The 27782-nt window shown below is 41.6% G+C and overlaps 1 protein-coding gene across 1 annotated transcript in view; it reads right to left on the bottom strand.

The window, feature by feature from the left end:
* Positions 1–1719: 1719 nt before the first annotated feature.
* The window catches only part of WDFY2 (WD repeat and FYVE domain containing 2), a 60719-nt gene continuing 34656 nt past the window's right edge, over positions 1720–27782 (bottom strand). Inside the window, exons 3-12 of the mRNA XM_030954759.1 lie at positions 25491–25564; positions 18572–18626; positions 12056–12206; positions 10530–10642; positions 9502–9628; positions 7485–7590; positions 4736–4837; positions 3951–4081; positions 3509–3617; positions 1720–2830 (exon numbers count right to left, since the gene is read on the bottom strand). Of these exons, the coding sequence (XP_030810619.1) occupies positions 2801–2830; positions 3509–3617; positions 3951–4081; positions 4736–4837; positions 7485–7590; positions 9502–9628; positions 10530–10642; positions 12056–12206; positions 18572–18626; positions 25491–25564 (998 nt within the window). The 3' untranslated portion in view covers positions 1720–2800. The remainder of the gene's footprint in view (positions 2831–3508; positions 3618–3950; positions 4082–4735; positions 4838–7484; positions 7591–9501; positions 9629–10529; positions 10643–12055; positions 12207–18571; positions 18627–25490; positions 25565–27782) is intronic.

The following is a 27782-nucleotide window of genomic DNA, read 5'->3' as shown; positions in this document are numbered from 1 at the left end:
AAAAAGGACCAGGCAACAGAGATCCCTTTTGGTTTGCATCTAGCAGACAGAAGAAACTGAGGTTGCTACTCTAATGCAGCAGAAGAGGAAGGCAGGCATTTTAACTCTCCCAGTGTCAAATCCTTCTTGTTTCATTTGGAAAGTAAAAGAATTTTCGAATTAGATGAATCTATTTTCCCTTCATAATCTCTATGTTTCAGCTCTTGAAGGCATTGCAAAGGGACAAATTTTCCTTCACCCCTCGGCTTCACTTGCAGTTTATATAATTTTCTAAGCCCAGAGCAGCTTGTCCTGAGACTGCAAGATAAGGAGATGTTTAGCTTAAATCCAGATAACCCTGCAGGTCATTCAGTGAGAAAGAACACCTAGGAAAATTCTGCAAAACAGTTTTGCTTACCCCACATTCACATATAAGCAGCACTGAAACCACGACTCCTTGGAAGACAAGGGGCGAGTGGCCACGAGTTTATTGCAGAACAGTCCAAACAAGTCATTCTCAAATGTAGTCTCCTTTGGAATCAGTTCTTCATCTCTGTTTGCACATTACACATTCAGAAGTAGGTGCTGACCCAGGGGCAGATCCTCAGCTTGCTGACTCCATCACTCCATCAGTGTGAGCACAATTCATGCTGCAGTCCCAGCCTTGGTGCCACTGCTGTCTCCTCAGGAACCGAGCACGAAACAGCAATTGAAATTCACTTCGGTGTGCCCGTGATTCTGTCACCGTGAGATGGACTCCCTGCACAGCACAAGTCAGGCCTCTCCAAAAGGCCCTGAGCCCAAGGGAACATGGAACACCACAGTCCAGCAAAGCTTTGTACATACTCTCCAGCTGGAATGAAATATGGCAGGCCACTTGCTCATCTTGCATAGCCTTGACAGCCAGGAATGCTTCAGTCATCAGAAAACATGCACAAGGTGTAATGAAAAGCGTTCCAAGAGAAAACAAGCATCTAGTTTCCAGGAGAGAACGTGGGAAGACTGAGAAAACAACTTTCAAGTTGGAAAAATAATAGTACTGTGTGAATTATGTTTGACAATATGCTTTAAAATATGCTGTTTAGAGGGGAAACAACAACAGGCTGTACGACCAGGAACCCAAGGTGGTGTTATTTCAGAGAACATGACTGCAAAATGCTTCATCACAGGTTACAAGATATTCAGGAAGAGAATCTTCCCTGAAAATACATAGCAGTCCTGTGATGTGCACACAGAATTCCACTCACCCTTTACTGCAGCAGCTCACTCGACCAGAATTAATGCCATGGATTGAGGAAACCATATTTTTTTCCCTCAAAAGTGAATTGCTGCTGGACAAACAAAGGAGAAGCTTTATTTGCTTTTGGCATTCTCTCTCAAAAGAGACCACAAGGCTTCTCCAGGTAGCAGTGTGCTCTGAAGTGGCAAATGTCATGGCCTCCCCACTGCAGAGGGAAGAAGGGAAGTCCAAAACAGGGCAAGACTGAGCACCACCAATGTGGTGCAACCACAATAGCTACAACCACAAGGCCTGCTGAAACAGGAGATGCAGGAAAGCCTTTGCAGAGCAAATTCTCTACACCAGTTTCTTTGAAGTGTGTGAGTAGTACCATGCTAAGAAGTAACATGGATTAATGGAATGGAGAGTTGGCTCTTCAGAGAAGGTCCCTTTGGAAAAAGTGGCTTTTATAGTTTATTCACCTTGACAATGTCATTCTAAAAAGGTAATTTTGGTCAATCCAGGTTTTTAAATACTGTTTATTTTTAAGAGAGACTGTAAAGTATGACAACAGGACAATGGGCATCATTCAGCAATATCACTTCTGGGTCTATAGAGAAAATTAATAAAAACCATCAGCATTTAAAAAAATAAATATGACTAACCGTGTGGAAAACAGGAAGAAAAAAATTCATCTTCAACAACACAGACAGGTATAAATTCTGAAATGTTGCTGTGCAAGGTAGAGGTAGAGGTAGAGATAAACCAGACTTTTCAGATCTAGACCAGTTTTAGATCTGTCCCCCTCCATGCACACACTCACAAAAGTTCCTGTTGCCAATAATTTCATTTGAATCAGACTGTCAGCATCATCAAACTCAAACAAGTCTGTGTGCTCCTTAGAATGCTCTGAGCTAGAAAACTATTTCAGTTTTCTGTACAAATCAGTTGCTGAATAACCTGACTCCTGGTTCTGCGACTTGTGTAGCAAAGGAAGAGGCAGGAAGATTATACAGACCAATGAATGCTCTCTGGATGATGCCCACTAGGACAAGTAGATGGTAGAGCCCTTTTAGGAATTGCAATAGTCCATCAGCTCCTTGGTGATGCACCCAGAGACCATGCCTGGATTTCCTCCTCTGGAGAGAGCATGGTCAGCAGAAATATCCCAAACCAGCAGGTACTGGCTGCAGGGAGAGCCAATTGCCTTACGCAGTCTGTTGACACCGAAAACTCACAGAGGAAGACACAACCCAAGAACCCTCTGTACAAAGCAGCAAGTATCTTGACATACTGAAATATAAAAACTAAAAGTTGCACTGCACACAGATTTTTCCAAATGAACTCAAGACAACCAAAGTCAGATCGTACAAACTGTTAGTTAAAAAAATACCTTCTTGTATATTTTGAGAAGAAGTGGAAAGAGTCTTCGTGCAAATGTTCAGCCTGGATCAAGCAGAGGACATAAAGTTGTTGTAAACACATTAGTTCCTTTCTCATCTGCCGTATGTGCCCAGTGTTATCTATCTTCTGCAGTATAATTGGGGTTAGGAAATCCGTTTCTTCCATAAATATCACCTTTCGAGTTCCACTGATGTAACATCAAGACACTACTGGTGTCATATCCCACAACTGTTAAATACAATAAAATAGAATAACATAATGAATAATGGCAAAAGACAACAAAATAGAGTAAAAATAGACCCTTTATATAATATAATTTACACCTTTTTTCTTTAATTAAGAGGGGCAACATGGTTGGAGGTGGATGCAACAAGTCTGAAGAAGTTTGATTTAATTTTCCAGCACTTATGTCAGAGTGGTGGAGGTTGATGAAATGACATTCTGTATGTCACCAGTATGAGCCAGGTTGATGAAATGACATTCTGCTTTCACCTGTATGAGCCAGGTTCATAGCTGACCTTAAAAGAAACCAAAAATACTCCCACTACATTAGTAACTTCAATGATCAAAACAATCATAACACATTGTGAAGTTTTTTTTTAATTATTCAAATTGTTATAACTTAGTAATTATTTTAGCTATTTCTTTATCTAGCCACACTGAGATTTGGCATGTTGAAAAACAGTTGGTCTTCCTCAGGGGAAAGCTACAGTGAGCATTTGTCCCAGCCCCTTCAGGCAATAACCTCATAGACCAAGACCTCCTTGGTCTATTGGGCAGAAATCCTAATCCCAATCCCAAGTGAGAAGTCTCTGGGTGGAAGAAGGCAGGTGTGACATCCTGCAGCCACACGGGAGAGGGAAGGGAAATGAAGCACAGGAGCTGGAGCACATTCCTTGCTCCTACCTTAATGACCTTGTCTGTCCCCGAGGTCAGCAGCCATCCCCTGGTGGCATCGAAGTGTACGTGAACAATGTTGTGCTTACTGTCATGGAAAGTGGCTGTAGGCGCCCGCCTGAAGAAAAAAATCCAAAATCAGCAAGAACTGTAACTGCAGGATCTCCCTCCAAAATGTTCTCTATTGGGGAAAAAAATATTTAACTGCTGCTGTAAGCCATTAATTCAGCAATCACTTTTTAAACAGCACTTTGAGACCTTTCTGGCATGAAAGGAACAGGGGTGAGGGGCTCTCTATCCCTTCTGGTTTTGTCTCCTCCTTATCCTGCTGCGAAAGCCCAGGGACCACCGTGCCAGGCTGCTCCCTCTGGAGCCTTGCAGCCCCCCAGGCCCTTCCAGCTGCAGGAGTTTCCCCTGTTGCAGTGCAATGCAGCTCAGTGCCCACACTTACTCCTCATCTGTGATGGACTCGTGGCAGCTGTCGCAGACCCTCACTTCAAACTCGAAGCCCATCAGGGGGATGGAGGAGCGCTTGGAGCTGCACTTCCCGCACACGGCTTTCCCGCACTTCCGGCAGTGATGCTGCAGACACAACAGGCACAAAGACTTCTCAGGCCACAGACCCAGACCAGGTCCCTGCTCAGGTCTGCTGGCTCTTCCATCTCACTCCAGTCAGACACGATGCAGCTCAGCTCTGCCCCAGACACTCATCTCCCAAGTTCCAGGAGCACCTGCAGCACTTCTACACCCCTTCAGTAAAAGTTTGCAATCTGCAGCCCTCCCCTGCTAGGCAGGAAAACACAGCATGTTTCAAGCAGACCAGTAAGCTTTTCCCAATACAGCCTGAGCAGGTAGAGATGTTTATCTAATCTCATTGAAAACAGCTTTGGTTCCAGCATAATCTCCAAAATTCAGCTGTAAATTTCTTTCTGTAACTTATCTGACTAACAATGAGCAAAACCCCCCATGGCTAAAGTCATGGAAGGCCCCAGATATACTCAGCCCAAGGCCTAATACATGCTTTTGCTATTGGGATTGATTGGAAAAAAACTCAGTGTGTTTCTTTCAACCACAAAATCAAGCCACAGAGGGGAACCGACTGTCCCACCCCTGAGCACTTAGTGGAAGAACAAAATGCAAATTCTCAATGCTTTAGGGGCAAAAAGGTTACTAGAATCCATTATGAAAGAAAAACTTAATAGCCCCATGTTAACACACTGAAGGGCACATACAAACCTGCCTGAGGCCTATTTTCTTACTGTCCCACATTTGCTTGAAGTTCCAGAAGAAAGGCTGGTCACATTTTTGACAGGAGTCACTATCCAGCCACTCTGGGGTCTGCAACACACACACACATAAACATGAAGTGAGCAACAAGCAGAAAAATTCCCAAGGGAGCCTAGGGGCAGGAAAAAAAGATGTGTTGCGGTTTGGCAATATGGCCAGCCAAGCTTGATTTAATATCTCCATTTTCCCAAGGTGCCATTTTGACTGTTGATGATGACAAGATGATATTTGTTCCCTGAGATGTCTTTTTTGGCTTTGCTTTGAGCTCTGAAGGACAAGGAAAGAACAGTTCTCATCCCAATCATGAAGAAGAGTTTGATAATAAGACCACAGAAACAACCCAATTCTATATAAAAGTATTTTGTGCTGTCCTTTCTGGACGGCATTTACCATCTGTTATTGCCTCTAGTGGGAGCTGGGGTCAATCAGTATTTCCAGTAGCCAAGCAAATCATCTGAACAGAAAGGGAAATTATGGGAAATGCTGATGTTGTCGGAGGTTTTCACATTCTTTCTTTCTTTAACACCCTAAGAGGAGTTCCTGATGTCAGAGGTGCCCATGCTACAAATCACACACAGAGATGAGAAAGATGTGATTCACCTGAACCAGCCTAAGACCCAGACTAAACCCAAGCTCTTCTTCTTCATCAACCCATGAATTTAAATAAACACTAAATACTGTTTAACACTTTGTGAGGAAGTGCTATTAGCAAACTGTAGTTGTCTTGTCAGAGCCACTGGTTTCTCACATGCTGCAAATTAAAATGGCAAGAAAGACAGCTGAGATAAAGAACTAAAAACGATAGAAAAGCCAGGCAAAGTAAGTTAGGGATGGATTGAGACCCTCAGCTCCCAGGATAGCTTTGACTCCCAGCAATAAAGCAATCACCTGTTTCATATTCTTCTGCCAGTTATTCTGAAGGCAGTTCATTCTGCTGGGGAAAAGCCTTGTCTTTTCTACCCACAACAGTCTTTCTTTTTAATGCCTACAGATTTACGTCTCTGTGTATAACTTTCCATCTCTTGGGCATTTGAACACTACAGATGAAGAAAACATTTTGTTTGTGACAAATAACCACTTTGTAGTCAAACAGAAAGACAGCTTATAGCACCTTTCAAACATCTTCTTACAGCTTTTTAAAAACTGAGTTGAAAATAAAGAATCAAGGGCTAAAATGGTTTAAGTGACTCTAACACAATCTCAGTAATGTGGGAAAGTCTGATAGCAACAAAATGAGTACTGAGCATGTATCACATGGAGAAAATCCTTAAATAAGAGCAAAGATACAAAAGCCAAAATCCAAAAGAAAGTGATCTAGGACCCAAACCCAAGGTTTGATATTAAAATCTCAAAGATTCATGTTTTGGGGATGGTTTAGCACCAAGAACACCCTGCTGTGTGATGATAACAAGAACAAGCCCACATAGCCATAGTCTGGAAAAGCTGTGCACCATTAGCACCTGCTGCTTGGCCTTTATTTAGGTAATAATATTCCTGCTCTATATTTTAAACCAGCCTTCTCACAGCATTCCTGCCTATTTGGTGACAAGCCAATCTTAACCCTTACTGTAGCCTTTTGAAGCCAGCAAATAAATAAAGGTTTTCATTTCTGGATGTTTGAATTGCAGCAAAAAGGAAACATCTGTTGGGAAGGAGGAAACTGCTCTGCTTTCGTTTCAGTTTAGGAGCTGATGACATACTTGGCCCCTGGATTAGCAATTAAAGAGAGTCAACTGGAATGCTAATTCACATTAAAAAGGGAGCTCAGTTTCTGCCTATGCCTACTTCAGTAGTTTTTTAAAATCAAGTTTTCCACTTAGTGCTTTTTCTTCCTCAAGGGAGGCATACTCAATCCAATGCAGGCCACAACTCTTGAGAACCAGCAAAGCTGTTGAAAGCCCACACTGTCAAAAGCCTTCCTCTGACCTACCCCCTGCAGGAAGAGGGCACAGGTTTGCTGTGACTCATGGCACCAGGATTTGCCAAGCTCCCAAGCAGGGCTGGTGCCTGACTCAGCCAGCATAGAGCTCACTCCCCCCCTCTGAGTCAGGACTCAGAAATTGCCAAGTAGGGGTTGCTCCCACAGTGCCAAAGATCTGGGGAGTGTTTTTGCACCCGCTCAGATTTGTTGGCCATGAAGCACAAAATCAATGAGGAATGTGTGGGTGAAATCTTACTGTCTGGATCAGCAAAGCCCTCATCTACCCCACTTCTATGTGGTTACACCAGAGGGAAGCAAGACCAATTGTTTGAAATCTTAGTTAAATGCCCTCTTATCAAGGAAAAAAATGCTGGGTTGCATTTTCCCAGAGATGACCAAGAACCTTCTTATTTTATTTTTTTAAAACCAAAATGAATCAATCATTTTATCCATTTACATCTGAACTGATATTTCTCATGACGTGCTGAAAAACACAGGAGAGCATCTCAATACCCTCCTTACAGAATATCTTTCAGAGCAATAATGTAATGAGCAAGAGCCATCTAGCAGCCTATTTAATACAAATTTCTGCCAGCCGATTTCCCCTGTACCATATTATCAAAGGCACGGCGTAATTGCTGTATAATAACTGGAGCATGTCCAGAAACGTTTTAAAAGCTTGGAATGATCTTGTTTAGGTCGAAAGCTGCACATTTTAGAAAGGCCCCTTCTTCCCAGGAGTGCTTCAGACCAAACTGACAGGAACTAAGCACCTACCTCCTGCCTCTCAACATCCATGTTCCAGACGACGATTCCCCCGTCTGCACCACAGGAGATGAGCTGCCGAGTGTGGTGAGCATAGGAGAGAGACTGAATTTTATCACTGAGAAAGAAACAAGACAGTTAGCAATCAACCACCTATGGCTACTGCACAAGTGAGCACAGAGTATCAATAAAGCAGTACAAATCATTTGTTTGCCCATATGTTTCCCTCCACCACTCATTGCACATGGCATCCATCAGATGCAAATCAGTCTTTGCTGTCAGACTGGGACCAGAATGAGAGTGTTGCTCATCTGGGCAGCATCAACAAAAGCAAAGACCTGTTCTGATAACTGTTTTTTCTATTCCTGGGATAGGAGGTCCCAGCTGCACTGGGAAACCTCAACAAGGTTGCAGCTTCTGAAGGCACATCTGGATGCATAAACGCAGCCCCGGTAAGATACCTTCTTGGCAGACTGTCAGTAACAACTTTGTTTTGTAAATCTCTGCAACATCTAGAAATGAATCACTGAAAAACTACTGAAGATTTTCTTTTGACACTAACAAGCATAAGGAGTTTGAAATATAATGTAGAAATGACACTAAATTGTTCCTAAACCTTCTCACAGTAAGGTGGAAAATTTAGGTGCTTCTGTTTCTTCTTTTAATGAGAAAACAACATGGGAGGAACAATTCAGCTTAAACTCCCAAAGATGGGCTCAGTCCTTCATAAAAGAAAGAAATTCAGGCCTCATTTCAGGCTGTTTATGACCTGGGAAACCAAGACTGTACAACACTATTATGGAAAAAAACAAGGTTGTGAAGACAGAGGAACCAAACATACTGTGACTGGAAATCATCCACAGTTTTGGTTTTGGAAATCATCCAAGATTTGGTTTCCTTTGCTACCACCACTGGTCTTGTCTGCCAAAAGGACTTGCATGCTAACACATTTATTTGTGCCTATAGCTGAACCTGAAGAGGGGAATGCATTCATGGGAGAGCTTGGGACAACAGGGCCACCCTTCACAGTGCCTGCCTGCAGACACCAGAGGCACCATCAGGATGTGTAGGATGATGTGTTGTACAGCTCCAGCTGACAGCCATCTCACAGATTAAGGTCCAGAGGCTAATTTCATATTAGAACTAATTTCCACAGCAATAAATCAAGCGGTGATGCATTAGCAAGCACCACTGGTAGAGTATGAGGTTGATCGGGTAATTTCAGTTAGAGCTCTGCAGTGCTCTGAAATCCCAGAGGCATCCCAATCACTCAGCAGAGTGCAGCATCACTCAAAAGAAATGCATGAATATGTAAGAAACTGTTAGCTCTAAACCACCACAGAATTTTGTCTTTCCAGACCTCAGCCTGGCATGCAAGTCCCACATATATGCAGTCCCAATACTCTAAAACCAACTTGTTGCATTGCCAGAGTTAAAAGGTGAGGAGTCATTGTCACTAGAGCCATTCTGATGTACAATCAATGCCCAGCACGGGCTTACCCTTCTTCAAAGACATCAATGGCTGTGCAAATGTACTTGCAAAGATGATGCCTCTTTGCACTGAGGAGATGTGAAGGCAGCTATGATTAAAGGTAAAAGCACATCACTTCAAATTCAGCCTGTAGGTGAAAGAGCACGGAGGAAAAAGGGATTAATTGTCCAAGCCCGATGCTCCCTCTAGGGGTAGGAAAAATCTTGACACCTAAAACCCAAGAATTTCCCTGCAGCTGTTCTCATTTGAGGAGCCTCCTCTTTCCAACAAAGGCACAGGCTCTGGCATAACACTTTCAGGACTACAGATGTTGTGCTTTCCTTCACCACCCTCTGCAGACTCTTAAAACAGCCTGTGGGCCCAACACTGGAAAACTTACTATAAGCAAATTATTCCTGTTGTATATGGACCCCAGGGAGTCACACATACAAGCTTGAGGCTTGTGAAGACTGTAACCTTTGGGCTGTTTGTTTCCAGATGTGGCTTCTACATTTAGCTTTTCCCCTATAAAAGCAGGAGGAAGGGCTTTGAACATACTTATGTCCTTGCAGCTCGATGGCTGTTCCTTTTCTTCCTCCAATATCCCACATTATAATGGAATGATCAGAGCTGCCTGAGAATAAAACTCGCTGTATTGGGTCCCAGCAGAGAGCAGTGACACCACCTGCAACAGGAACACACACATCAGTCATTTTATTACAGGAAGTGGAAGACTGGAAGGTAGCTAAATGTAAAGATACAACAAAAAATATGGAGTGATTAAAATGCATATCTCTTTGGCAAAGACTATGCAATCATGTGCCTTCCAGTGGAAAAATAACAGTCTAGAAAAACTACTGAAACCCCATCCTGCTCTTCTGTGGGCACAGGGCTTCACTGCTGTTTGCATAGGTGAATCCATTGAGCAGTAAAGTGTGGAAGAAGAATGGTCACAGTGGGAGCTACACAACTTTCCATCTCTTTAATTTCCAGAAGATTAAAAAAGAAGCAAGTATGGAATGCTATGGGCATCTTCTCAGTCCCCTAGCACAAGGACTGAACTACATTGTGCTATTTGAGCTATTAGCACTTAGGAGGGATATGAAGAAAAAATGCTGAGGAATGACAGCATTTCTTCTGTTAGATGGTAGGATCATATCTAGGGTTGCTCTTTTCAAAGGGTGATGGGGCACAAGTCCCAGCAGTGAAACAAGCATTTATTGCCTCCAACTGTGCCTATTCCACTTAGGATGAAGTGTCTGTCAATACAGATCTTTTCTTTAGCAGCATCTTTTCTCCCTCCCAGAACTACCACAACTTGTTCAAGTCTCAATCTGCTTTAATTAGCAGCTACTGATTGTGGCAGTTTCTGCCATAGACGTGTTCTGCTCAGAGCTCTGATCACTCTTGTTTTTACCAATATAACTTCCCTGAACTGCTGGAACAGTTTCAGAGCTATGTCCCTTCTGCACTAAGCACTGACAGAAGCCATCCTAGTTTATCACAGGACAATCAAACCATTATGATGCTGAGCACAGATGAAGACCCTCCTGAGCACCTTTCTGGGTCTCCTCCTGAGGCCTTACCTGTGTGTCCTTTAAATGTGGTGACAAGGCTGCAGGACTCTTGCTCTAGTTTGAGGATGGTCACTTGCCCAGAATGGTCCCCAACAAACACATGCCGGGTTTCCACATCAAATCTGAAGGAGATGCTGAGGAAAACATATTATTTACACGAGCTCTGCATTCCTTTCATGACTTGCTAATTCTTTTGACATGAGTGTACTACAATCTTGTGAATCGTGCTCCAGTCTCAAGAAGGTATTCAGAGTGTACTTTCAGGCACCTGTTCATCTTAATAATACTCATACCTGTTCATACTAATAGTGCAGTATCCCTGGGTGAGAAAAAAATGAGACTATCTAGGACACAATTCATGGTTTTGTTATGAAACACCACTGAAGTAGCCCTTCACCATGAACATAAGAGTGTATCCTCAGGCTTTTTAACTTAAGTGCTACAGTTGGATGGTATCCAGCCTCTCCCTAACCAAAATTATACAAAATACAAAGGAGTACTGATTTTAAGCACACTGGACACTGCAGAACAAAAAATCCCAAACCTGTTCCTGATTATGCCAAATATTTCTGCAGTATTTGCCAGTGATTCTCCCTTCCACTGCTTCCATTGCCCTCCACTATCATAATCAGATGACCCAAATAAATTGTCCTCCAAAAGTTTTAATCAGTCAAAATTGGCTGCTCTCTAGTGAGATTTAGGGAATACAGAGAAAATTCTTGCATCTTGCTTTCAAAAATATTTATCAATAAATTAGAAAAAAAGTTCAGTCTTTCTGCCATTTAGATTGGCTGAATTACCAGATAATATAAAGCAAGTCTATATCAAAACAATAATTTTCAGCCAGTATCACTTCTCATGAACTAGCAAAACATGCATCATCTATACCACATACACTCTGGGGCATTAAAAAGTCTGTTTATGCTAACCTCTGTTTTCAGCCTAAGAGCTCATACTTTTCCATTTCCCTTCTCATTTGCAATAAAGCTGAATTAATATTTCTTTTATTGTCAAGCAGCTGGGGCAGCTCTACATGAATAAGCCACCTGAGTGCCATTTCTGGAGTAATTTACTCTTTAGTTAACCCAAATTCCCAATAGTGAGCAGCTCCAGAGTGAAGGACAAGTGCTCATTATTTTATATTAAAGTAATTTAATTTTTACCATGCATAAACACAGGCACTCTGACCTGATCACCAACCTACTTTTGCTACCATTAATTCTCTGAAGAAAGCATGCACTGCATGTTTAAATGAAGGCCCTATCCATATTTACTACAATAGCAGACCACAATAGGTTGCAGATCGCCCATTGTGGTGCTCAAAAATGCTTAGACCTAAATATGCCACAACGCATTAAGGAGACAAAGCAAGAAGAACTGACAGTTTTTTAAATTGGATTTAAATAACAGTTCCTCTCACAAAGCACTGAATCCATACAGGGCACAAAATTTGGAGGGCAGCTAGACAAATAAACTAAAAGGGCTGTTTGGGTGCCCAGGAGCAGAAACAGAACGGAGGGCTGAGCAAAGGATACTGCAGGCCACAGGCACCCGCGCTGGTGCGGTACCCGCCCAGCCGCTGGCCGCTCTCCGAGCAGTGCCACGTGAAGTGCTTGTCTTGTCCCGTGCTCAACACCCACTCCATCTCCAGGACAAACAGAATCATGATGACCCTGCTTTGATGAGCTGAAAGTTAAGCAGACAGACATACAATCACATTGCAGAGAAGAATATGGGGGCAGACAACCATTGCAAACACCAACTGCACCCAACTCCTCCACTCACACTTCCCTGCAGAAGCAGCTGGTGTTTAATAATCCTGTTGACATCAGCTTCTATGGAAGCTTGTAAGGTCCCTGCTCTGCATGTTCAGCGTTTGCATGAGAAAGAGTGGAAGCAAGACTTAATGCCTTCCATGCCTATTGCAGTCATTTATCTTCTACATCAGCACAAGTCTTCCCTCCATGATTGTATCATCACTAAGAAAGCTGCCACTGTGGAATCGACTTGGGGTTCCATTTAAACCCCTTTTGAGCTAGTTTTTTGACAGCAGTGAAAATGCCTACACTGCTGCTCCTCTTGCTGTGAAGTTTTGGTGGATCCAGGCCGTGGTACCCCAACAGAACAATGAGTTACAGCACAGACACAATGCTGCACCAAAGGGAAGCTTCAGCATTAAAAGGTTACAGGAATTAAATTTAAATAAAAGAAAATATCACAGCTGTGGTAGATGCATAAAACAGCTGAAGAAATAAGTTTCTACTGCTACCAAAATAAAGTCATGAAAAGGTTTTCATTAAAACAAGGGAACACATGCTTGTTTTTTGTATGAATGACCAGTGGGCTTGGTCATGAAGTGCTGATTGAGCTGATATTCTAATAAAACAAGTGGCTGGAAAGACATACAGAACTATTCCCAGCTGCAACTTAATGGTGAATGCCATACTCCTCAATCTACAGCCCTACTGCCTTATTACTGTTCTAAGACACAGCAACATATGTCACACAAAACAGACTGCTTGTATTTGTTTATGCAAAAGCTGACACAAAAAAAAGATTGAATATGTTTAGAAGCTTAAAAACCAGCCCCAAACCTCCATCTGAAATGCAGAGAATCTCCTCAACAGTACAGGAAGACTGCTGTCTGCCGTTTACAAACATGCAGCATATATGAGAGCTGTGTTCAAACCCCACAAGGGAGAACTACCTGTAGGATAGAAGAGGAGGCTCCCAAGAGCTACCAGCTCTGATCCACACTTTTTCAGACTGAGATTCCCTGAGCAGAAAAGTCAATAGATGTATTGACACAACTTGCCATAATGGTGACTGGCAGCTAAACCAAAGTGTCAGGTGTGAACTGTGCCGTTTCACCCTTGCCCATTAGAAGACCTCAGATTTTGGCTGTCATTTCCACACACTTTTACATTCCAGATAAAAGGATGGGGACCATCCAGGAGTCACTTGAATGATTTCAAATAGATCCCATCTCCTCCCTACCCTTGCTTTCTCTGGGAAGAAATTCAGTGGCCCCTGGGGGGCTCATATTTACATTTACCCATCTGTTTCTCTCTCTGGGAATACCTGCACCAGCCACTGGAGAGCACTTGGAGAGGGACATGACTGCTGCCACAGGCACCTCAGGGGCTCACAAAAGTTCCAGGAGCTTGTGTGAACCATCAATGCCACAGACACCCAGGCATTTCCACAGGATGTGCAAAGCTGGCTGAGATCAGACTGCTCAAGGCCTGTTCAGGAATGTTTTATCAGCATGTGGCAAATGCTACTGCTAAGTGACAGCTTCTTATGGTTTAAATTGGCTGTGAGCATAGCTGGCACCACCCAACTCTCCTAAATCTCCTTCTATCTCCTAAAAGTTCTAAAAGACGGGGCCTGTAATTTTTGATAGAAGTAGTGTCTGTGGATGCTGAGGCAGCTCTTTCTGGCAAGAAAGGAGTGGACAATAAAAAATGGTACTTGCCAAGAGGTGGATGGGGTGTACATGACAGCTTTGCTTATCTTCCCTCCCTGAAAAGAGCTTTCAATTTAGCACTCTCTTGTCCACCAGCACATATTAGCTGGTGCAACCAGACATGTGCTGATGGCAGATATATGACATGTGCCAATGGCAGATATATCTGAAACAAGTGAAAGTGCACAGTGTAGATCATCTAAGCAAAGGAGCAAAGAGAAGACAAATGCAAATAGAAAGTAATTTGTCGTTAAGAAGGAATTTGACTCATATAAGACTTAAAGAAGCAAAATATCAGAAGATTGGAAACTGATAGAAGAGCAAGGAAGGGGGTCTAGGCCCTAGGATTAATACAGGTTCAGCGTCTTGAAGCAGCAAACAAAAAGCTGGCCCTTCACATATTGAAGATTTGATCACCATTTTTATGCAGAAAAAATGTGGACCAAACAATTCCAAAACTGCTCAAACAGCAGGATGGAGATGGGGGATGGAGTGGGAATGTGGTCACAGCACAGGAAAACTCTCAACAGGCACCAGGCAAGAGCAGATCTGTGTAAGCCAGAATGATAAGAGAGCCATTTTTGAGGAAAAATCATGCTGTACAGAAGGGAGAGAAGCAGCAGAGAGGAGAAGGGCACAGGTCCATGTGCAGCTGAAAGGCAGAGGGAGCAGGGTGGCTGCTCTCCTCTAGGAGAGTGCAGCAGCAAGCACTATGCAAAGAGCAGGTTGGAAAAGAGAGGATGGAAAGGCTGTGCCCAGAGAAAAGAAGCTGCAGCCAGGAGGTGCACAGCAAGATGTCAGCAAAGGAAATGGAGGGTCAGTGCTGTGCATAAAGGCAAAAATCTGAGAAGTATGGCCAGTGCACAGCCACGCAGGTTGGGCAAGAAGCTGTTCTGAGGGGTTACAACAGTAAAAAGTATGAGCAAACACCAAAACAGAGGTGGAAATTGCCAGGAAGAAAAAAAAGCTTAGCATGAGCAAGAAAAGCACAAGTGAAGAGGTTGTGTTTATGGGAAAGCAGAAATAAGGGCATGACATGAGCTAGCCTGAAAGCAGAGGGCCAGAGGGACACCCTTGAAACAGGCAGGCTGCACAAAGCATGGGGCAGAAGCAGGCCTGCAAATCTGGCTAGGCAGAAAAATGTGTGTCAAATAAATAAATAAATAAAAAATAAATAAAAAAACCCCACTGAACCAGGAGCTGTTATCTCGTCCAGAGGGAGCATGGCAAAATGGTCCAGCCGCAAGAAGCAGGGTAAAGAAGGCCATAAAGAATTAGAAGCCCCAATAGCCATATGGACCAGCCTGTGAGGGGCTGGAGGGGGCTGGAATCCAAGGCTGCTGAGGGGAGGGAAATGTTTCTTGGACAAATGTGGGAGGAGCTGTCCAGGGAGAGAGCAGAGGTTGTCTACACCCTCAGCTGGTGCTGTGACTGTAGAATGGGGATGATGATATGGGAGACAGACACACAATGAAAAAATTTTTTCCCAGGGCATCCCAAATGGCACTGATCAAATGCTTGCACTACTCCTCCTTACGCAAGGGAATGAGTCAGTGCCTGCAGGAGGCCAGTGCCACAAGACCCACCCTGGAGTCCTGACTAATCCTGTGTCACATCCCCCATCTCTTCATTCAGATCCCTCTAAAGAAATAAGATTTCACAACTCCAGACACAGTGTTGCAGCAAAACCTCCACAGTGCATGTCCAGCCACGTACATTGCCAAGGCCAGGCTCCATAAGCCACCAGACCTGGCTGCACACCCCTACCAGGACCATGTGCTGTTGTTCTCTGTCACCAGAAGATCATCTGGCCAACATATTAATGGCCTTTCAAGCCACAATAAATGTTCTTTAATCACTACAGTAGCCTCAGCTATTGGTAATAATGCCTCATTGTGGGAGATGATAACAGCCCACCAGTCACTGCACAAGGGCACTGCTGATCATTTACAAGGCTAGCAAACACAAAACCAGCCACCATGATTCAGCCAAAGCTACTTACTATCACTATTTAGCCACTTTGTAGGCTAAATAAAAGTACTTACTCCCCCTGAAATATTTTTGAAGAACATAAAGGTCTTACTTGAAAACTTTAAGCAAAACTTTTTCAAAGTAAGACTTCTAGCAAATGAACCACTAGAAGGCCACCATACCCAACAAAATCACCTGTTCCTTTTTAATTTTTCCTTGCCCAGGGTTTTACCAAGATGCTTATGCCAATCCCAAAACTCAGTATGGCCATGTGAGAAAGGTGCACTGCGCAGATAGGATTGTGGAGGGAGTCCTACTGGACCATGTGAGGAAGGTGCATCTCTGTTGGATCTTGATATATCTACCCAAAGGACTACAATGCTCTTCCCTGCATATTCTCCCAGACATAGCTCTTTCCTCCTTGCTATGTGCCAGCTGGACTTTGGACCCAGTGAGGCCACTGGTAAGCCCAGATGCATTGTTCTGGTTGGAGGCAAATGTAGCAAGAGGAGCATGGAAGTGCCTAACACTGTGTGGAGCAATGGAACTACAGGAGCCTGTGACTGACAGCAGCTCACAGAGCATCTCACTTTCGCAATGTTTCCCCAGAACTCCAGATCTCCAGCATGGGCCCACAGACCACACAGATGGGGCACTACACTCCTTCACCAGCACCTGGTGTGAGAGTGGAGAATCCAGGAGCATGTCTTTATGGAGGCACTGTGCTGTGGAGCAGCACGCAGTCCCAGGTCATTGGTGCCCTGAAAACAGTGGGGAATCTCTTTGGGTTTTTTCTTTTCTTTTTCCAGCCTTGCACTGTCAGAAAACTGTTCACTGCAATTGTGCAGGTGTGTGCAGTGAGACACTGGCACAAGATGTCCAGAGAAGCTGTGGATTCCCCATTTCTGGAAGTGTCCAAAGCCAGACTGGATGGGGATTTGAGAACCTGGTGGTGGAAGGTGTCCCTGCCCATGGCAGGGGGGTCGGAACTTACTGATCTTTATGGCCCCTTTCAACCCAGACCATTCTATGATCCTATGAAAAACCTTCCCAGACAGGCTAGGAAGAAGGTTAGGAGTGTGGTCAGCTGCACCACCTCTCCACTGATGTTAGTGGACATTCACTGGAATCCTTTGCTGTCCAATATTTGGGGAATCTGAGCTCTTGGGTTTCCCCCCAGGACAACCCATGGAGGTTCTCCACGACATCTTCCTATCGAAAGGCCTCCTCTAAAGTTTTGCAACACATCTGGCATATTGCAGAAAGCCACAAAGAACAGCTTCCATTTCCCTTCTTTTTTCTTTTTTAATTTTATGAGCATTTTTGCCCAGACCTTCAGTGGGCTGTCACAACCAACAGGCTTTTCTGAAATACTGACAAGAAATGCATTCCCCTCTTGCAAAATTTTTAGCATTTTCCCTGAAGAACTCATCAATAAAGTTGTTCTCATGCCTATGTTGTTTTACATATACAGAAGAAAATACCTCAGCTGACTCTCTTTAGTGCCACAACATTTCAATTTGAAACTTAGCTGCATTAAACTTTGGTGACTGCAGAGCAATCACAAATTTGGATATTAACACCTGTACACTCAGACTGCAGCAATCGTATTTAAGATTCACATATAAATATTTTATCATCATTGGATATTTTTCTTCAGTTTTTACAAGGTAAAAAAAATGCAGGCATTCTAGCTTAATTTTACAACACATCAGACATTCATGAAACACTCACATGTTAGGCATGCTCTGCAAAAATCAAGATTCTATTCATACCGTAAAATTCAAATGTTACAAAGTGATCCCCAGAGCCTCCATTTAGAGATTTAAATTACCCTTTCAAGGTATAAAACTCAAAATATATGAGGAAGAACATATTTTAAAATCTATGTGAGAAATGTCAAGCTAACATGTCAGAGGCTCCTACACAGAAACGTAATGCTTAGTATATATGATACCATATAAAAACATACCACCTCTTAGTCTAACAGCAAAAAAAAAATATAAGAATAAATTGTCATATGTATTTGTTACTTTTATAAAAATACCTGTCAAAAACAGTGTCCATTAGAGGTTGGAATAGGATGAATAGCTAGGTTTCTGAAACATCACATTACTGAACACCAGATTCCAATTAGAAAAGGTATGGACTGGCATTTCTTGACCTTTTACTAGGAGAAGTATTCAGTGGTAATTATTGTGGTTATTGGAAATGATAGCTACTGAAATATAACCAGACTGATAGCTACTGAAATATAACACCAAAAGCTTCAGCCTTAAAACATGGGTTACCCTAAGTTGTGTCAGTAGATACACTGGATTACTGAAGATTGAAAATTAAAACTCCTATTCCCCAAATGTGGACAGTTTGCTGTCTACTGTGATATTCCAAAGGAACATTTAAAAGAAAAAACAGAACATGAAACAGCTCTTTTAAAATTCTTGTAATCTCAGAACAAAGCACAGTATAAATCTATTGATAAAACCAGCACTTACATAAGTTTAAAAAAATCTATCATTGTAAGGGAAACTTTTCCATTCATACTCCTTAAGAAAACATTAACAAAAATTCATGACAATACAAACCAATTAACACGGGTCATGGTTCTTACCCTGGTAACTTTTCACTAGTGTCATCTTGTTGTAATCCTCTGATAAAATGAACTCCTGAGGGAGGGAAAGAAAAAAAAAACAAAAGAAACAGGACTTAGAGATGTGAAGTGTTTGAGACTGTTTACATTTGAATACTTTACCTACATAAGCTCTCCCTTCTTCACAACCCCAGCCCTATCTATACTTTTAATAATTTTGAGTACCTAAAACCCTGAATTATTTCACTTTTTAAAGCTGCCTGAGGCAGTATTATGAGTGCTTCTGAATGGAATGGATAAAAGGGGAACCATTTAAAAAAGAAGTCAAAAAAGCTGATAGAAATGACTGGCTGTGAGCTGAGGTGCCACAAAATAAGGAACCTGAGACCTGGTGAACACCTGCTGCTCAGGACTGCCTGGGCAGAAACCTGCCCACGTGCACAGCTATGTATGCCCACATGTACATTTGTATCCATGTGTGTGCATACACTAAATACACTCCAACCTGAGCACTCAGGAATTACAATATAAATATCTAAGAGACCCTCCAAGTTTCTCAGTCTGGACTAGGTACCAAAAATACACGATAGGAATGGAATGCACTTCAGGTTTCTGTTAAAAAGCCTCTCAGTGCTTCAGACAAACAGAAACCCAAACTTCTCTGTGTCCAGGCAGGAGCACACCTATAGGGACAGGCTCTGTTGTCTTGGTGCTGCTGTTCAATTTCCAATATAGCTTTTGCATGGGGAAATGTTGAGCATGGCAGCTAAGAGTCTGCATGGCAGCGTCAGCTCCTGGAAAAGTCCCAGGTGGTTAAGCTCACAGACCACCCGGGTGTTCCTGTAGGTTGTTTTGAAGAGGTGAGTTACTCAAATGACCACTACCAAACTCCTGCAACATCTCGCTGGGAAAAACACTCAAGCAAAAGGTAGGCTTTGTGGCAGCACCACATGAAGTAGCTTTCAGGGAGCTGTCAGGTATCTGTGTACATACATCACATATTTAGAGAAACACAAAGTAAAAAAATGAAGGAGTGTAAAACCACATAATTTTAATAATTTATAGCAAACTACACAGAAACTGCTAATCTGCCTAGAGGACAGAAGAAGTAAAACCTAACTCATTTAACCTGAAATAGGATGGAAAACTAAAATAAACATTACAAGCACAAGATAAGCGAATTTGATAAACATACAGTTGTGAAACGTTCTTGTGCACATGCCAAAAGCACTACAGAAAACTGGACTTCAGAAGCCTACACACTATGTTTAAGGCAAACCAAATGTTTAATGCAAAAGATCAAAAGACATTCTAACCCCCAACAAGCCAGTATTTTCCCCCAGTTTCCAAAGTACAATTTAAAAACAAGTCACTCTGCATTTTCTGTTAGGTCACTGCAGGTAATCTGCCTGGCCTTCAGCACCAGAATTATTCAAACACATCACATCTGCTTGGCACCATGGTAGAGAGGTTACAGTACTCATCTGTGGAAAATCTACAGATCCCAGCTTCCGAAAAAACAGCTGTGAGTGATTTGAGGCAGCTATGTATCTTGCTCTCTCTTTGTTTCTGTTCATAAATTTGTTACAAATACATTCTCTTAAATTGCTCTCTATCTTCCTTTCCTTAATCTGCTCCAGCTCCCAGTAGGTTTCTCTGGTAGCTGAGGACTACAATGGGGAGTGTTACTTAAACAGCAGTAACAAATAAATTAAGTCAGCTGGATTTCTATACCAGGGTCACCTGAGCTCTACAAACTCCAGAAAGTTTAAAATCTGCTATATCTTTCCAGCAACTAACAGGGGAACTTGTTTTCCTTAACCACGGCCTGAGGAATACTGTATCACCACATGAAATGCCTCACTACAAAACCTATTTGAAGCAGGGCCCTGTGCTAGAATGCTAACTTTCTGCTATTTTTACCTGAAAAGAAATTGCTCTAATTGCTGCAGCACGTGATGGGAAGATACGTCTGCCTTTCCCATCAGTTCGGCTGTCCTTGTCTCTGACTGCAGTGGCACACAGATGCTGGGGACTTCAGGTGGCATGTAAAGAGTGGATTGCATTCTCACTTTTATTTGCATTTTTCTCTCAACAAATTTGAAGTTGCTATTCTGTTTTGTGATCTAAAGAGCCCCACAGTTTCATTGGAAGACTGAAGAGGCTTTTGAATATCTCCATTATAATACAATAAATCAAACATATGTGGTTTGTAAGGTGTATCCAAGTATTGATTACCACTGTATTCTTAAATATAAACCACAGCTATGTACTATCAATACACTACTCCATCCAAAATAAGGACAAATATCATATAAGATAAACACAGTTTCAGTTAACCTAAATACTGGATATATTTTTTTCCCCCAAAGACTTCTTGCATATAATTTTCTTCTTTGAAATCACATGGTAATTTGTGATGCATTTTTTAATCTTTCTGGAGGTCTCCCCACTCCCCTTTATAATCTCTTGTGTTCTTCCATTGCACTTATTGCCCTCTCCCTCTTCAGGCCAAATGCATTAGTTGTGTCACTAGGCAGGTAATTTAGCACAGGGCACCTTGCTCAAGAAATTCATGCCCTATTGCACATAAAATGTGTCATCTGCACTACAAAAACACCGACTACATCTCTTTAACATTGTACCAGCAGAAGTTGTTTTTTTTATCCTTGCCTACGTAGATGTTTTGCTCCTCTCAGAGCTGCTGACGCTCAGTTCTCATTAGACAGCTTCTGGCTCTTCTTAATGAGCTGGAAAAGCTGGGGTCACCTACACAGCTCACTCAGTGCTTGTTAACAGAACAGAGAAAGACTTCTGAGTCCTGTGCAACACCTTTTGCACAGAAGAGGTTGGGACACATCAGAGCACTCAGGATGGTAAAACCAAACACCCTCCTTGCAGGGACTAAAAACAACTTTTCTGGCAAGATCACTCTTTATCCTTCAGAGGTGGTTTCGGAGCTACTTTACTCCCTTTTTGTCATAATTAAAACATTAATGCTCAGTCTTGCCTGTTTCAGTTGAGCTTATTATTACAACAGCAACTTGGTACCATGAAAGTCTTCACAAAGCACAAAGGAGAATTCTTGAAGACTGTCAAAATCTAGCTGTCCACTGATGTACAAAGACTCACAATTATTCCTTTGTGTAGCACACCTCCTTCATACTGAAACACATACACCCACCACACACTTCTCTTGAGCAAAAGACTTCTGTAAAACCTCATCCTAGAAATAGTATCAGCATCTTGTTTAAATAATTCAGAGTCCTTGGCCATGGGGCTGGGTCACATGGTCCAGGAGCTAAGGAAGATCCATGCCTTCCCAGAGCTCCATGTATGCAGAACTCTCCTGAAGCAACTGAATCCATTTCTGAGTTAATAATCTTTATATATGAGTTATGTGTTACCCATGCACAGGCTAGTTCCTACCCTGGGGAATTTGCAGTCTGCTCTTTGATAGATGATGCCATTTTGACAACACACTACAGATCTCTTTATAGGCTTGACTTTATCCTGTTAACACAAGTGACTGACTGCACTCTCAGGTCTTCCAGAGAACAAAAAAAAAAAAAAACTGCTTCAGAAATGGAAGAGAATGAAAACTCTTAAATCTTCTGTCAGACACTACATCTATATATGTTGGGAAAAAAACCCCAAGTCTCTATAAATAATGACAGCATTTTCACTTTATTATATAATTTAATTTCATTTCTTGAGGTAAAAAATACTAAACTTGTCACAACAGCAGAGGGGAAGGTTGTACATCAGCAGGTAGAGCCTGACTCAGTCTCAGGTATTCAAAATACTGTTAATAATCTGGTCAAACTTGTAGACAGCTGCAAGATCAGATGAGGTGGAAGATGAATTTCTCTTAATAAGTACTATCTCCAAGGACAAATTCTAAAGGGATTATTCTGGTGCCCTGTTGTCCTTGTGGCTCTGCTCAAAGTATGTAACAGCTTTATACAGACTTAGGCATGGTCAGCAAAAAAAAGAGAAATGTAATTCATCTTCAGCTACCTAAAAACTAAATCCCTCATTTCAATCTCCCCAAAAATGAAGAAAGAAATTTATGCCATTTCATAATGGTTTCTAGAAAAAGTAACATGGGTGCATCCAAAGACAATTCATCTCTCTTTTACTGGCTGCAGAACCTAATGCTTAACTTTATCTAGGAAATGAGTTTTCTTATAGATGAAAGAGGTGAGAAGTCTCATCTTGGCATTGGAAATCTGTTTATTGCAAGAAGAAGACCTTTCTTCTGTTTCTTGTGCTATCTTAAGAACCTTGCAGCCATTAAAGTATGTTTTTTTCCAGTTCTGAACAAGGAATTTATGTCCAGGATAAAGTTGTTTGTCTTCCAAAAGGGATTGCAAGCAGTCCCTAAAATGTCATTTCTTCTCAAAAAAAAAAGATTTGCCAACTGTAAAAAAAAAGCAGATAACAGAAAGTTTGGGTTTTTTACATTAGGTGCCACCACTCTTCAAGCAAGATGCTAGACAATCTTTACTCGAGATAATGGTGTGCTGTGCTTGCATAAATGTTTGTGCAGCCCCCGTGCTGACAAGTGACAAAAGGTTAAAAAGAATCTCTTCTTCTCTGTAGAAGCAGAACTCGCTGCCTTGTTTCACCAAAGAGGTGGCCATACAAGCTCACCTCACAAGAACTTGCTGCCTTGTTTCACCAAAGAGGTGGCTTTGCTGGAACTTCTTTCTGTGCCGACAGTGCTGCCCATCCTTCTCAAAATGCAGAATACACATTCCTGAGGTGCCCCACCTATAACCAAAATCCATAGAGCTTACAAAAATTTCACATAGAATAAAAAAGGCAGTTCCACTTTCTTATCTCCATTTACACCAGAAAGTACTTCCTTGCACTGTTAAAAAAAATCATTTAAGATTATGTGTCACTCTCATGACTATCAGCTCACAGCCCTTACCAGAAATCCTTTCTTTTTACCCAAAGTGAAGGTGCAGAATAATTGTCAGGGTTTCATTGGTATGGTTGGATGGTTTTTTGTTTGGGTTTTTGTTTGGCCCTGCACCCAGCAGCCAAGTGTGCTGGGCATTACAGAAGTGCTAATGTGGAGCAGCTGACTAATTCCCAAATATTTCAAGCTGCTCAAGCAAATTGCCTGTACTTTCCCTTTGAGGAAATTAAAATAAGGGCACTAAGGTCACCTTGCTGCAGTAAGTTCTCTTATTTTGTGGTCAATGTGCCCTGCTTATGTATTCTTCTGCTAAACCAATCATCATAGCTGGGCCAGGAAAGAAAATTTATCCTTTCCTCAAGAGGGTGGTTGTAGCCCACGTTCAAATATCCAGGGGTGTTCTCTATGCCCCAGTATTTCCGGGATTTGAAAACAGGGCACCCCTTACTCATCCATTCCCATCTCCACCACTTCTTGCAGCACATTACAGTTGTGACTACTCTTACAAGTTGTAGGTTTGCTACATTTCATGAAAACATTTCATCCTTTGTACAAATTTTTGGAGTGCATTTTTTCCCCACCACACAAGTGCTTGCAGCTTACAGAAGACTAAATCAAGCAACACAGACAAGCACTTCCCCCTTCCTATATACTTGTATCCAGAAGACTGGGAAAAGAAAAACCCAGCTTAGCAACAAATAGAATCTGCCTTAGATGTGGCAATGAAAACCTATAAATATCCAAAGTCACGTGTAGGTTTATCACCTGCATATCTCATTTACCTTTTTTAGCTTCAGAATGGAAAATATTTGACCCCATTTACTCTGAAGCATTCTCTGACTCTTCAAAACAAAATGCCCCCAAGATGAAGGACACATCTCCCATCATGCCAGAGTATTTAAATACCTTATTTACAGTTGCCTTCACATTCCTCAAAGCCCTGGTGAAAACAAAAGTGCCTAGTAGGATCAGCAAATTTCAGCTATTTCAGAGTGGGAAGGAGAGAATTTCAGAGGTGCAGAGAACTCTCTGGAATCTGTCCCATCTTCTAAATACAAAAGGAAAAATCTCCTACGGGCACACAAAACTCTGCTACTAGGCATTAACAGCTTTATGGGTCAAAACCTTCTCATCTTTGAGGGAGCTACAGGCAACAGCTAAAAGGGTCACACCCCCTTTCCCAAACATCATACTGGCTTTAATGCAGACAGCTGCCCCTTCTATCAGCCTGAAAACACTCATTCAGTTATAAGGTCCATAAGGCAGAGATAACAGCAGAAAAATATGAAGTGATGGTAAACTGATCTTGAACTGGAAGAGGAATCTATTGATGAGGCATATGTGAAAAATACCTCTGACCCATGACTCTTCCACTCTTCCAAAGTGATACATCTTTTTATTCATCATCCCACAAGAAAAATCCAATTAATAAGGCAAACAGCTACCCTCTGTCAGAGATCTAATAGACACACTCCTCTTTTAATATCCTACTTCCTTTCCACACATCTCTATCTCAGATGTTAATAAACCAAATCTCTCAGCAACCTCACTGCCAGTTAGAAGCAAATCCTCTGAAGGAAGAGGAAAACAAAATCTGAACTCTGAAGTTTGGAAAAACAGATAGACATGGAGCAGAAATCCACCTTCTGCCTCTAAGAAGATGATTTTTCCTCTTCTTAATTGCTGCTTTCAAAAAACTTTGGTATCATGTAATTAACAAGTCACTTAAATTTAATAAAACAACAGCTGTTTTTCTGTTATTTTTTAAAAGATATGCAAATTAAGACAGTTTGTTGACTTGCCCAATAAATACAGTAAACCCCACTCAATCTCTTCGTGGCAGCTGGAATAAAATTTTTAATTATCTAACATTTTCTGTACTACAGATTTAGTTCCACTATCATTAAAAAGTCTGTCTCCCAAACTAGGCAAAAATATTCTCACCACATCATCACACACATACTTCTCAAAAAGGAAGCATTTCAACTAGAAATCTTTGGAAGTACTTACTGAGATTGTACCATTGTCTAGACCTATGGACAGCCTTCTGGTTTCCGGGTTAAAAGACATGCATGAACATGGAGCTGAAAAAAATGAACATGTTGATGAAGTTAACAAAACTGTGATTCTCATTTTCTTGGAGTTCTGGAAAGCCTAAAATTAGCTAACATGCTTTATGATGCTGTGCAGCATTTTGAGCTTACCAATAGACAAGCATTAAAAGAAACGTTTTCTTGCAATTCATTCAACCCTATCCTATTAGGACATGGAAAAATAGCTATTTCTTGCTCCAGTTCCCTATTTTTTTTCCCTACTAGTTATCTCTAAACAAGCCTTTTATATAAGAGGAATGGTGCTGCTTTGATATAACAGGCACTTGACATTTCAGTATAAATCAGAGATTACTTAGCTGAATAATTTAGTTTTTTACATTTGCCTGAACTGTGCTGACAATAAAACAAAACACTACATTATGCCAGAGGCTTGCATCCTATACCTGCAGTAAGAAAATTTCCCAATGGGAATCAACATATCAACTAATATTAAGGATCGAGTTCAACTGTCCCCTACTCCAATTCCATCACAGCACTATGACAGTATCACATACTGTAGTCAATATAAAAGTTTTTATCTAAAACTAGCCATTGCTTGATTGCATTGATATTACTCTAATAAACATCAGGATTTATCCTGAAATTGCACAACACAAGATGGTCCCAGTATGCTCCCTCAAGGATCTGGCAGGATTTGTATCAAAGGTAAAACCAGGTTTCCTTGCAAGAATTCAAGAGCTGTGCTTGGTTTAATTGAAAAATTGTGAAGTTACATTCAGAAAGAAGGAATTGCTTTTACTACCCAACACAGCAGCATGCAGCTAGGAATCCTGCTGTCCCAACAGAAACCTTCAGGAATTATTTTTCAGGAGCAATTCCCAACTGCAGCTAGGGTAACAGTAAGAGTTATAAAGCTTTATAAACTATATTCTTATGACAAATACAGAGTACAGTCAGATGCACTTTTAGTTCTGCTTTTCTCCCCCCTCTTGGCTTCCACTGTCCGTTGTGATTGCTCACATGTTTGTGTTACTAACAAGCTTGGAGTCCTCTCTTTTGTGATCCAGTATCTTCTCAATTTGTGAAATGTCTCTCCTAGGACTAAACAGCCCATAGCTTAGCAAATCTTCCTTGATAGTTTAATTGGCGGCAAAGCTGTATGAAGAAGAGTCAATGTTGACTGTGTAATAAAACTTGTTCCATTTTGAGTATTGACTCCCTCTTGAAATGTTTCCTGGAGAACAAGTTCCATAAACAGAAAGCCCATCAGATCCACATCCAGGCAGGCACCTCAGTTTCTTTCTTTCCTGGAAGGGCTGACTGAACTGAATCAATTAAAAGACTTCAGTTCAAGGAAACTGACACAAAGGAAACAATTAAATCCTAGTAACAGTCACAAAATTGCTCCTTCCTGTACCTCTCCCTTAGAAAAGGCAAACTGGAATCACCCCTTCCAGAAGCGGTGCATTGCTATTATATTGAGGCTTCTACGAAGGGTTGTAGGAAAAAAAATGGACAGAAAACTCTCCAATTCTAAACATAATAAACATCAAATAAGTTTAAAGGCACTTAATGCCAGAACACGTATGTCACACAGCAGCTTTTAAATGCTGGACATTGGGCATACATTGAAAAAGCTACCACTATCCATGAAGGCAATGAGCACCTCACTGAGAAGCTGCCTAAGGTAAAATAATTATTTGAAGTATGCTTTTCCCAAACACTTCAGAAGCAAATGATGCAAGCAATTGCTTGACACAATTACAAAAGAAGTAACTTCTGAATTCCAGGCCTGTGTGTAAACAGTCATAGCAGTGTAAAGATATTTTGCTATAATAATTTTTCCCAAGGGAACTCTTCAGTAACATGTGCACTTAGAAAAATCATTATGTCAGCACTAAAATTATGTCCATACCAGCTACGCTGATGTAGTCAGTCATGTCAGTAACACGACTGCAGTTTACTCTGGTAAAATTAAGACAATATTCAGGTACTTTAGCACTTAGGCACATTAAAAAGAGGGGAAGAAAATAAAAGAAAAAAACAAAACAAAACCCTGAAACCTTAGGCTTCTGAGATATTTAAGACTCTTTAAAAAACATATCCAGGAAAAATAACAGCACTCTGAAGACTCTTTACTTAAGAACCTAGCTATGATTTAGATTTCAGACTGGAAAAAGATTGATCTGAACTACTATGGAGGTCAAGCAGGATATTTCTGATGCAGAATTCTGGCTGTATTTATTTT

This window comes from Camarhynchus parvulus, chromosome 1, assembly GCF_901933205.1.
Source record: "Camarhynchus parvulus chromosome 1, STF_HiC, whole genome shotgun sequence".
NCBI classification, from domain to species: domain Eukaryota; kingdom Metazoa; phylum Chordata; class Aves; order Passeriformes; family Thraupidae; genus Camarhynchus; species Camarhynchus parvulus.
This window is presented reverse-complemented; position numbering and strand designations above follow the sequence as displayed.